The sequence below is a fragment of the Argopecten irradians genome, chromosome 3 (assembly GCF_041381155.1).
Source record: "Argopecten irradians isolate NY chromosome 3, Ai_NY, whole genome shotgun sequence".
NCBI classification, from domain to species: Eukaryota; Metazoa; Mollusca; class Bivalvia; order Pectinida; family Pectinidae; genus Argopecten; species Argopecten irradians.
In genome coordinates this window covers 36,801,234-36,814,602 of record NC_091136.1, presented here as the reverse complement: position 1 = coordinate 36,814,602, position 13,369 = coordinate 36,801,234, and the positions used below count along the sequence as shown (strand labels likewise).

At 36.6% G+C, this 13,369-nt stretch overlaps 1 protein-coding gene across 1 annotated transcript in view; it reads right to left on the bottom strand.

The window, feature by feature from the left end:
* The window catches only part of LOC138318439 (ral GTPase-activating protein subunit alpha-1-like), a 93,497-nt gene that overhangs the window by 48,060 nt on the left and 32,068 nt on the right, over window positions 1-13,369 (bottom strand). Inside the window, 9 exon segments of the mRNA XM_069260784.1 lie at window positions 25-180; window positions 290-388; window positions 2,350-2,534; window positions 3,388-3,555; window positions 5,634-5,756; window positions 8,226-8,327; window positions 9,917-10,090; window positions 10,563-10,697; window positions 11,663-11,783. Coding sequence (XP_069116885.1) covers window positions 25-180; window positions 290-388; window positions 2,350-2,534; window positions 3,388-3,555; window positions 5,634-5,756; window positions 8,226-8,327; window positions 9,917-10,090; window positions 10,563-10,697; window positions 11,663-11,783 — 1,263 coding nt within the window.

The following is a 13,369-nucleotide window of genomic DNA, read 5'->3' as shown; positions in this document are numbered from 1 at the left end:
TACAAGGGAGATAACCAGCGTTACCTGATCATTAGAGGTGAGGCCTTGATGGAGAGCCAGATAGAACTGGGAGATGAGCTCCGAGGGAAGAGACACAGGGTGACGCTGAACCACCATCTGACACATGAGCTGGTACGCCAGTAACTTCCCACGCTTGTACTTGTTTGACAGGGTCAGACACTGAAATACAGACACAAAGGCACAAGTCAGTTTCAGTATTTCACCACAAAAGGAATGCAATATTGAAGTAAATCTTATAGGAGGGAACTTTGAAATGAGCAGAGCTTACCTCAAACAGCCATGGAGCATACAGATGTATAGGTGGGAGAAGTTCAGGGGGAGAGGGGGAGTTCATGTTGTCTACTGTCACACCAAGGTTATCCCGCATCTGTAAATCAATGGTAAAATTTACTTTAGGGAATAGCTGCTGTCTTCCAAAGATTAAGCGACATATTCTATTCAAATTATTCATGCATAAACCTGTTCATCAAAATGAAATTAGGAATTCAGTAATTTTTCATTCTTCTCATTCTTCTCATTCTTCTCTTTAATAAGAGGCCCAGAGGGCCTGTATCTCTCATCTTTTTTTTTTCTTTTTTTTTGTAATTATCACAAAGACTCTTTCAATTAGAAAAATTAGTAAAATTGACTCCAAAATTTGTTTAATTTTGAAACACAACCATATAATGATGCTATAGATACCATACAAATATGCTATCCAATACAAAGGTTCAGAGAGGAAGTAATTTATATGAAAATAGTAGCCTAATTGACCTTTTTGGCCCCGCGTCTAAGGCCCCAGGGAGTCAGCCCTATACTTTGCCATACCGTTTAATTTTAAACCCCCATCCTATAAGGATGTTACTACTGCATTATGAGTGCTCTTCCATGCTGAGTTGCAGAGAAGAAGTCGTCATATGATAACAGCAAAAATTGCTCCCTTTCGACCCCGCCCCTCAGCCACCGTGGGGATCAGTCCCATCATTTGTACAATTTTGAATCCCCACCCTATCAGGATGCTACCATTGCATTATGAGTGCTCTCCCATGCTTAGTTGCAGAGAAGAAGTCGTTTAAATGGAAATCCCTTTTGACCCCGCCCCTCAGCCCAAAGGGGGGTAAGTCCTATCATTTGTACAATTTTGAATCCTCACCCTATAAGGATGTTACCATTTCATTATGAGCGTAATGCCATGTTCAGTTGCAGAGAAAACATTGTTTATATGGAAATAGCCAAATTGACCCCTTTTGACCCCACCCCTCAGGCCCCCAGGGGATCAGTCCCATCATTTGCACGATTTTGAATCCCCACCTTATAAGGATGCTACCATTGCATTATGAGCGTAATCCCATGTTTAGTTACAGAGAAGAAGTCGTTTATACGGAAATAGTCATATTGACCACTTTTGACCCCACCCCTCAGGCCCCCGGGGGGTCAGCACTATCATTTGCACAATTTTGAATCTTCACCCTATAAGGATGCTACCATTGCATTATGGGTGCTATATTTATATATCACATGCTTAGTTGCAGAGAAGTCATCATTGATATGGAAATAGCCAAATTGACCCCTTTTGACCTTGCCCCTCAGGCCCCTAGGGGGTCAGCCCCATCATTTGTACAATTTTGAATCCCCACCCTATAACGATGCTACCATTGCATTATGAGTGCTTTCCCATGCTTAGTTTCAGAAAAGAAGTTGTTTATATGGAAAAGCCAAATTGACCCCTTTTGACCCCGCCCCTCAGGCCCCCAGGGGGTCAGCCCCATTATTTGTACAATTTTGAATCCTCACCCTATAAAGATGCTACCATTGCATTATGGATGCTATTCCATGCTTAGTTTCAGAGAAGAAGTCGTTTATATGGAAATAGCCAGTAGCCCTTCATCCAAGCATGCTACAGGCCAAATATCAGTACCCTAGGCCTTCTGGGTCTTGAGAAGAAGTCGTTTAAAGATTTTAGCCTTTTTGACCCCTGTGACCTTGAATGAAGGTCAATGTCATTCATTTGAACAAACTTGGTTGCCCTTTGTCCCAGCATGCAACAGGCCAAATATCAGTACCCTTGGCCTTTCGGTTATTGAGAAGAAGTCGTTTGAATGAAAAGTTTACGCACGGCGCACGACGACGGACGGTGCATGATGACAGTAGGTCATCCTGACCCTTCGATCTTTAAAGGATAGCTTTTAAGAAATATCATTTAACTATGTATGCAAGATTTACAAAACCTGTAAAGATTTGCAGTAATTGAGCAGTAAGATTAGTTTTGAGAAATTAAAAGAGAACTTTTAATCATTCAGTTTTAGATATTCCAATAACCTATACCTAAGAGTTCTCGGTCACCATTACCTTATAAAGAGTCTCTAGCAAGTAGCTGAGCTCCTCGTAAACTTTAGCGTGGTTTTCCCCATCCTCTATTTGATTAATATTTCCCAGAGAGCCCAGCATCCTCCTCCACATCACGACCGCCACATCTGGTGTCCAACCAATCACCGCTCCACCAGCCAATACACTCTTCATGTCCTCCATTGACTCTTTATAAACAAACATGGAAAACATTATTTTGTTTGTAACCTAAAATAAGAAGATACTGAAAGGAGAAGGTACGTTAAGACTCGAATATGGCCGCAAAATTAATTCTCCAGTAAAGAACAACATATTTTGCCATATAACAGTTGAATACATTTGCTAACACATTACATCCCGAAAATATCCCGCATGTGCCAATTATGTTCACTATGACGTCATCAACATGCAGTTTCCCACCATTTTTCACAAAAATCCTTGAAAAATCATATTTTTTGAGTGGTTTTCTCTAAAAATGAATGTGGCCGCCTTCGTGGAGCAGAAAGAGATTTTCACATGTTGTATATCGTGTATTTACGCATATCCATGCAAAATATAAAGTTGCTCCAAGGTGGCAGCCAAATCCATTTCAAGCCTTTTCTAACCTAAAGATGATGAATTTCTAGCAAAATTTGGCGAGAAGAGGAAAATCATCAATTTGATGACGTCATAGGTGGAGCACATCGTGTACATGGTTATAAAAAGTTATGTTTTGATGAATGGCAAGTATGAGAGTATTTATTGATGTGAAATTGATATGGATCAAAGTTAATATTTTTCGACTTGAAAAATTAAGGCCAAATATTGGTCCTATCATATCTACTCCTTTCTTCAAATGGACATTTTTTCATTATTTTAAACAGAAATGATCCTATCTTATCTACTCCTTTCTTCAAATGGACATTTTTTCATTATTTTAAACAGAAATGATCAAAGCAGAAAAAAATTCCAAAGGATTAAATTCATATTTCTTACTTTGAGTACTATTTTGAGCAAACATTCCTATATATGCCAAAGCTATTTGGATGGCTAGGTCCTTACCTTTACCTATAGGAATTTCCTCTGTAGTCACAATTTCTATATGTAGACTGTCACGGTCAGGCGTGGGACAGTCTTTGTGATTGTTGACTCCCTCTACTGTAAGTTCACTACATGGGGAGGGTGACCGTGACTTCGAGTGAAGTGATTGAGGTGATGGAGTACGAGAATCTATACAGCGAATAAAAATATGTTAAAGATAGCAAAATATATGTTAGGCTTACATGTTACAGTCTAGTCCTTTAGTACAATTAAATGTATTACAATAATTAATTTAGTTCACTGATTTGCTAGGATTTCTTTGTGAAATTAGAAAAGTGACATCCATCACAAGGGCCCTGATAAAGTGAATCTACGCAGCAGTGATTTCCAGACCCTTCAATACCAAGACTATAGTGTTTTATTTAACCCCTTTAGGTGCTTGCCATTCATGTTAAGATTTCCTTTTCTAGAGCAGCCCTTCAAAACAAGAGGCCCAGAGGGCCTGTATCGCTCACCTGGTTTGTAATGCCAAGTAATGTTCTGAATACAGATTCATTGTTTCTTTTCTGAAGAAATTTTAATATTTACCTTTAATTCCCCTATTAAGCCCCGTCCCACCTGCCCGAAGCGGGTCAGAGGCAAAATTTATACAAGTTCTGTTCCCCTTCTCCCAAGGATGTTTGTGGCCAAATTTTTTTACAATCCATGCAAAAATTTAGGACAAGTAGCAATTCATAGGATTAACCTCTATTTCTCCTGTTGGGCCCCACCCCTCTCATCGCTGGGGGGTCAGAGCCAAAATTTATACAAGTTCTGTTCACCTTCCCCCAAGGATGTTTTTGACCAAATTTGGTTACAATTGATGCAGAACTCTAGGACAAGTAGTGATTTATAGAATTACCTCTATTCCCCAATTGATTGGGCCCCACCTCTCCTGCCCCCAGGGAGTCAGAGCCAAAATTTATACAAGTTCTCTTCTCCTTCCCCCAAAAATGTTATTGGCCAAATTTGGTTACAATCCATGCAGAACTCTAGGACAAGTAGCGATTTATAGGATTTACCTCTATTTCCCTTACTGCGCCCCGCCCCTCTTGTCTCTGTGGGGTCAGAGCCAAAATTTGTACAAGTTCTGTTCCCCTTCCCCCAAGAATGTTTGTGGCCAAATTTGGTTACAATCCATGCAGAACTCTAGGACTAGTAGCGATTTAAAGGATTTACCTCTATTTCCCATATTGGAACCCGCCTCTCCTGCCCCCGGGGAGTCAGAGCCAAAATTAATACAAGTTCTGTTCCCCTTCCCCCAAGGATGTTTGTGGCTAAAATTGATTACATTCCATGCAGAACTCTATGACTAGTAACGATTTAAAGGATTTACCTCTATTTCCCCTATTGGGCCCCGCCCCTCTTGCCCGCAGGGGGTCAGAGCCAAAATTTGTACAAGTTCTGTTCCCCTTTCCCCAAGGATGTTTGTAGCCAAATTTGGTTACATTCCATGCAGAACTCTATGACAAGTAGCGATTTAAAGGATTTACCTCTATTTCCCCTATCGGGCCCTGCCCATCCTGCCCCTGGGGGGTCAGAGCCAAAATTTATACAAGTTCTGTTCCCCTTCCCCCAAGGATGTTTGTGGCTAAAATTGATTACATACCATGCAGAACTCTAGGACAAGTAGCGATTTATAGGATTTACCTTTATTTCCCCTATTGGGCCCCGCCCCTCCTGCTCCAGGGGGTTCAGAGCCAAAATTTATACAAGTTCCGTTCCCCTTCCCCCAAGGATGTTTCTGGCCAAATTTGGTTAAAATCCATCCAGAACTCTATGACTAGTAGCAATTTAAAGGAAATGTTGACGGACGGATGACGCGGATGACGGACGGACGGCGGACGCCGCGCCATGACATAAGCTCACCGGCCCTTCGGGCCAGGTGAGCTAACTAGGGCCATGGTTGTTAGTTTCTCAATAATTGTAATCGGATGACCATTTTTACCCCACTAGGGGCCATTGTGGCCATTTTGAATTTCTAAGACAAAATTCAAACTGAATATCTACATACCATCGTCTATATTATCATATGTGATTTCAAGCAATACAACATTTGGTTCTCTAAGAAATCTAGACAGACAAATAGATAGGCAAATGGACATGGTAAGCATAGGGGTCACGCATCTCCAATGTCAGGCAGCAATAAGAACATCTAATCAATGATGATCTTCCCCAGAACCCATTACTTACACCTAACTTCTGTTTCTGCAGACTCCACTACTTACACCTAAATGCTGATTCTTCAGACCTCTCCAGACTTTCCACATTGTATTCCATGTCATGGGCATTGGGTAGACTAGAGGCTAGCGTGATCTCTGCCACCTCTTGGTCCTCCGGAGTGGCAGCTCCTGGAGCAGCCAAATCAAAATAAGCTTTATTAAATATTAGACTAACAGCAGAAAAAAAATTAAAAAAGAAACCAACTAAAAAAATTATAAAAAAATAGCACATGGATAGATGTACTAGACATATTTTAGGGTTGTTAACTAATTAAACTCAAATCTCATACAATCAAACAATACCATTTTAATTTAAGGTTAGGATGCTGATTATTTTCACAGCCACATTCATGCTGTCGCTAAATTTAAAATAAACTTCTATCAAGTCAAATACTGGTCTTACACAATAACTCAATCTGAAATACTCATATAAGATACTTTTAAAAAGCAGGAAAACAACACCATAATGGGAACAAAACAAAAACATGCTAATATTATCCACAAATTAATCATGCTTAAACACACTCATACAGTACAAAAATATTTAATTTTACATAAATTCTCCTCATGACTATCTAAACGCAAATTTATGCTATTGTCTTGTAACCTAAACAAATACATGGCTTATATGCTAAAATGGTATCAGCCTGGAAAGAGAAAGGAAATGTACTTAAGCCATAATTAAGATTTTCATTACTGTTAAGTCTTTTTGTCTCAACATTACTTCTAGTGATATCAAATAATTTCATTTGTCTAAGAGATTGTGGTGGTGGGATGGGTAATGTGTATGACAATATACCATTAGTCCTCCATCTCTTGACCACGTTTTTTTAAAGTTTGAGTTGGCAGTGGGGCTGTCTCTCAATTACCGGCTATATAGGTTGGTATTCTCTGGGATTTCCATCATTCTTACATAATATATCTACAGCAATCTCTGTTAATATAGGACATAAAGCAAACCAAACCCAATTCTTATGTTTAACTGATTAATTATCTGTAAATTGAAAGAGGATATGAATCAGTAAATTTCTTCTGTTTCTTCTGTTCACATTAAAATATCATATTTTCCTGAACATATCACTAACATTAAATGTATGTATCGAGTGGTTCTAGATCTGTTAGAAAAACAAACTTGTTAACAACACATGCAATCTATAGTCAATGAAGAAAAATTCCTTGTACCTGAATCCCTTTTACCTGAAGGCCATTTTTTCAATTTCTTGGAAATTCTAGCCCACATGTCAGAAAGAGTTACAAGCTATCTCTCAGACGAGTATTTATTTACTTGACACAGACGTTAAATAAATCCAAGCTTCAAGTTAAATATCTGTATTCAATAATGTAAACATGCTGATATTTCCTGAAGTTTTCTGTTCATTCATCTATGGAAATGTGTTATATGGTAAACATTGCAAGGCATTTATGAACACTTTTTTTGTTCAAGTAAGGTTGCTGTTGTTAGATTTGAGAAAACACTAGCTTCACACAATCATGAAAATGTGTTATATAACATGTACACTGCATTCCTATTAGCACTATGAATGTTCCCAATTATTCACTGTCACTGTGATCGAGTCAACATTTCCAGTCACATGTGTTAATAACGAGAAAAAGAAATCCTTTTGTTCCAGTGAATGGTTCCAGTATAAGCTACTACACACAAGATAACCCTGGGTTAAAACAACTTCAGATACATATGATATTACATGCTACTGAACATGTGCCTGCAATACAAGATTTCAGTCAAGGTTATTAACCCAGTCTCAACTTCCTGTCAACTTCGCACAAAAGGAAACAATACTGTAATACTCAAGTGTTCATTTTCCTTTACTACAATGTGCATTATTTCCGCATTCTAATATGTGTTTTCACTTGAATAGCTGATAAGGAATATCTGATCCTACACTTTCTTAATGTAAGACATGAGATCTACACTGAGCATGTATATACTGTACCGACACTATGTAATTGAGACTGTGGTCAGATTATACAAGTTGTCAGATTAGATCTTACTTAATATTTAAATAACATGCACAGACATATGTGTAGCCTTGCTCCAGTTTGTCTTAACTGACACCAAGTCATTTATATATATACCTAAATAGTATGAAGTAATATTAAAGTAACTTCCAAAATGAGAATAAAATGCCTATGTGTGCAGAGACAGATTTCAAAATATGCACCACAAAATGATACAGCAGGGTTCAGCAGATCATTCTCCATGACACACTATAGAAATATTATTTTGTTTCTTGGTTAGTTGAGTTCTGAAGAAATTGATGTTATTTCCTGAATTATAGTTAAAATCCATTAATCGAAAACTTGAATGTATTGTTAACACACAGCTTCACAATACTGCAGCATTTGGGTTATTCAGGTAGGTTAATCATGCAAAAACAAACTTTCTGTTAACAGACGCACACACAAAAACAGAATATACGTACTAGTAGTAAAGAGGGAATTAGCATCTACGATGTTGAAGCTTACTGCCGCTATAAAGCAAACCAAAGTAATGAAGGGAAACAAAGATATATAAAACATTTTTTGCCAAAAGTTAGTCAGCCCAGAAGAGAAGACCGTGCATTGACCGGTACATACCTACACTATCAGATATCTTATAGGCAGATACCGATATGGTTATGTTACATGCTGGGTAGCCATCCAGGCTTTTCTTGTTAGCAACACTATCAATATCAAAACCTGTTATGTAAAACAAAACTTAAATTAATAGGTATGAGTACAACAACTTCTACCACGATGCTTTAGGCCAATTCTAGCTGTCAACTGCACAACTATACCCAGGACTGGCCAGAACGAAGGTTAATTTTGTCATTGATGGCAAAGTTTCTTTTTTGACTTCAGTAAGAAACAAACATTAAAAATTGTGTATTAATATTCAATTATTTATGAACCAAAATGCTTCCAAATAAAAAATGTGTTCAACCTTTCTTTTTATGGGTGCTAGATAACTGGTTTTTGGAGTAAATGTGATTTACATTTATATCATCAACTTGATTGAAACAACACAATATGTTCTCAATGAAAATTAGTACACAGATATATGCCATAAAGACTGGGTAAATCCACATAGCAATGTTTTATCAACTGGGATTGACAGAACTAGATGTTACAACAAAAATTATCTAGATACATACCACAACGATTGTGTGTAATGCTAATTTACTCATCTTTCTATACAACTAGAGAAATAATTACAACATTTGATCACAATATTTACAGTTGGACCTTCTTATGCTGCATGCTTATGCTCCTATTCACTTTATGACAAATACATTGATAAGACAAATACACGGGGGAAGATTTAGCTACTCAAGTGTCCGACATTCTACTACTAGCCCTGCAATTCTTTCTCAATTCAGTTTCATTTATTCATTTCAATTATTTTTGAGTAATTGATGTATTTAAAATATTACAACATGCCCTTTGACTTAAATTTTTATTACTTTGATTTTGTTTTTCTTGTAGTAAGAGAAGAACTTCTACAAAGAACTAGTTTTACAAATGAATACAATACAAACAGCAGAATCAGAAATACAGATTGTATGCATGTATACTGAATGTAAACAGAAGCAAAGTCATCACTTCAAAATAACATATCAAAAAGTAGTTTATATCTCATAACAACTAAAACGGTAAACCCAGCTTCGTTCAATATCCTAAAACATTCCTAGTTAGCTGTCCAGCATAGATAATTAGAAACATGTGCAATAGGTTTCTTTTGTAATTTACATGGGAACAAAACATGATTTATTTTGATGTGCCCTGAAATTTTAACATAAGGTAGTATAAATATCTCATTAAAATAAATTGTGGTTTACTTTTTAAGAAACTGGGCTTCCATGGATATAATATATACAACAGTAATCAACTCAAGTACTAAACTATCAAAACAAAGCAGGTAAGGGAAGTCTGAAAGCTTTTCAGCAAGCACTTAAGACAGAAACAATAGTGCTCCCACAGATATTATCAGAATTAAAGCCAACACCTTTGAAATCTAGCTCTAGTTATATCTCCTTGTTAATATACTGGTGAATATATTGGAAAATATTATCTTATTGTTGTAAAATATTAGTGATAGCATAATATTAGTATCTCCATTAGCAACAAACAGTGACAAATACCACAATGTAATATTATATACCAATTCAAGTTTATTGCAAGCTTTCCATCAAAGATTTTTAATTCATCAATAAAGAAATAGCCCCACTAAAATGTGTTAAAAGTTCTTTAATATTAAACCCACTTATAAAACTGAATGCCCTTTGTACCTTTTAGTCGCTCCACAAGTTCGCTGGCTTCAGCTAAGTTGCCATCACTACTGCTGCGAGTATAAAGCACTGTGTCTGAGGCATTAGAGGGGGTGCGGGAATGAGAGGGGGAGGGTTCCCCGCTCAGAGACCTCTGTTTGCTCAGGTCAGGGCGTGGCCTTCCTCCACCTGCTCCTGAAGTATCAAATGAAGAGTTCTATGTTACATGCATACTTCAGAACATTCAAAATTAACGGGTATAATGTACATTCCTTTACATATAAACAACAGGAACATGTCTGCAAGAAATCAAAGCATCCTCTGCTATATGATATCTATTTCAGTGTTGGAAAAAATATATCTTGATACCCTGAAACATGCACACACACACAAAGCACAAAGCCATATATTTAGACAGATGTTGAGTGATTATACCTGTTCATGTGCATACTATTGACTTGATAATGTCAGGAATATAATAATGTTTCACTTTTACATGAAGATTGACCAAGATCTGTCACAGGATTTAAGTGCAAAATGCTTTCATTACATTAGGACAGGTTGACATAACAGATATGGGGAACACTGACATCCTCAATCTATCCCACTTTAAAGTCAAGGGCTTACAAATGTTTAAATGTAATCCTCAGGATTCAGTAGCATTTACCATCACTCTTGTATTTGCCGCGTTCAAATCCACCCAAAGTAACAGATGAGGACTTCTCTACACTAGTTCCCTGTGGCTCATTCTTACTCCAACTCTTTGAGAAACTTTTATCAGTGTTCTTTGTCTTAGGGATATCTGTAACAATGGATGCAAAATCAAACATGTTTACTGCTTACTCTAACAAAGAACTCAAAGGTTGACTGTAAATTTGTCAAAGATTGTTATATATGTTATTGCAAAGTTAGAACAAGAATTACACATAATTATAAGTATCGGCCATACCACATTGTTGATTGATTACATAACTATAATGGAATATTTAAAAACATCTGAGAAAAGAAAAAAAAAGAAGCTAAGTATGTTTTAGCATCACCAAGTTTCACAACCTCTGAATTCCACACCCTGAAATGAATCCTGCAACATTTAGGTATGTTTAGGTGATAATGATGTCCTTTAGCTATGTTTAAAGTTTCGTTAGGATTTGATTTATAGTTTTTTGAGAAGCAGAGCTAAACGCAGAACTTTACAGTCAAGTCTTATAAATAGTTTAGCATCCCCAAGTTTCACAGCTTCTGTATCCCACGGCCTGAAATGAATCCTGCAATTATAAGGTGAGTTGAGGTGATAATGATGTCCTTCAGATATGTTTAAAGTTTGGTGAGGATTGGACTTAAACTTTTTGAGAACCAGAGCTAAACGCAAAACTTGAAAGTGAAATGTTGAGGACAACGCTGCGGCGACCACCGGCCGCCAGAAAAGTAACACCATAGTATCGCATTCGCAAACTATCGTCGCGGGCGATACAAAAAGGATTTTTTTTCTTATTTCTGACTGTCAATTAGTTTAATTAACATTCTATTGATCAGATTGCCGTGTCATGAAAGTCTTAAAATTAAGTCTTTAAAGTATTTTCAACTTGGCAAATGACAGATATGTTCTAATTTGACAACAATTTTATCTGCCAAAGAGAAGCTCTAGTCTAACATCGCATAATATTCCTAGGACCAAGGCTTTAAACAGACTTACATTAAGGCTAGCAAATCTATGAGATTTCATGTGCAAATGATGCAGTTATCTCCCTCAATCACTTCATGGTTTACCTTGACTCCGGCCCCTTTTTCTCTTGGCCTTCTGCTCACTAAGCCGCTGTAGGGGCAGATCATTGAGGTCAAGGTTATAAACCTGCCGTGCTAATACTCGGGTCAGGATCTCCATCGTTTTCTACAAGTAAAAACAGAAATATTCTTAACTTTATAGCATTTTTAATGAAAATTGTCAAAACTTTATCAATTAAATCTGCATTTGTTCAACATCACAGACTTTCCAGCATGTAGAATAATAATATTTCACAACGCATTAAATGTCATTTTATCACTGTAACATCTCAATTAGGCATTCTTACCCAGATGTTTTTGCAATAAACATTATTTTGCACATATAGGGTTATTGCCTTGGACATGCCTCTCTTAATAATTAAATATTGTCCATTTACTAAATATTGCACTAACCACCCATTCCTGTCGTCATATCTATTGTCTATTAACTAAATATTGTACTAACAGTCCATTCCTGTCATCATACCTATTGTCCATTTACTAAATATTGTACTAACCGTCCATTCCTGTCATCATACCTATTGTCCATTTACTGAATATTGTACTAACCGTCCATTCCTGTCATCATACCTATTGTCTATTTACTTAACATTTTACTAACTGTCTATTTCTGTCATCATACCTATTGTCCATTTACTAAATATTGTACTAACCGTCCATTCCTGTCATCATACTTATTGTCCATTTACTAAATATTGTACTAACCGTCCATTCATGTAATCATACCTATTGCCCATTTACTAAATATTGTACTAACCGTCCATTCCTGTCATCATACCTATTGTCCATTTACTAAATATTGTACTAACCGTCCATTCCTGTCATCATACCTATTGTCCATTTACTAAATATTGTACTAACCGTCCATTCCTGTCATCATACCTATTGTCCATTAACTAAATATTGTACTAACCATGCATTTCTATCATCATACTTATTGTCCATTTACTAAATATTGTACTAACCGTCCATTCCTGTCATCATAAATATTGTCTATTGACTAAATATTGTACTAACCGTCCATTCCTGTCATCATACCTATTGTCCATTTACTAAATATTGTACTAACCGTCCATTCCTGTCATCATAAATATTGTCTATTTACTAAATATTGTACTAACCATCCATTCCTGTCATCATACCTATTGCCCATTTACTAAATATTGTACTAACCGTCCATTCCTGTCATCATACCTATTGTCCATTTACTAAATATTGTACTAACCGTCCATTCCTGTCATCATACCTATTGCCCATTAACTAAATATTGTACTAACCGTCCATTCCTGTCATCATAAATATTGTCTATTGACTAAATATTGTACTAACTGTCCATTCCTGTCATCATACCTATTGTCCATTTACTAAATATTGTACTAACCGTCCATTCCTGTCATCATACCTATTGTCCATTTACTAAATATTGTACTAACCGTCCATTCCTGTCATCATACCTATTGTCCATTTACTAAATATTGTACTAACCATCCATTCCTGTCATCATACCTATTGCCCATTTACTAAATATTGTACTAACCGTCCATTCCTGTCATCATACCTATTGTCCATTAACTAAATATTGTACTAACCATGCATTTCTATCATCATACTTATTGTCCATTTACTAAATATTGTACTAACCGTCCATTCCTGTCATCATACCTATTGTCTATTTACTTAACATTTTACTAA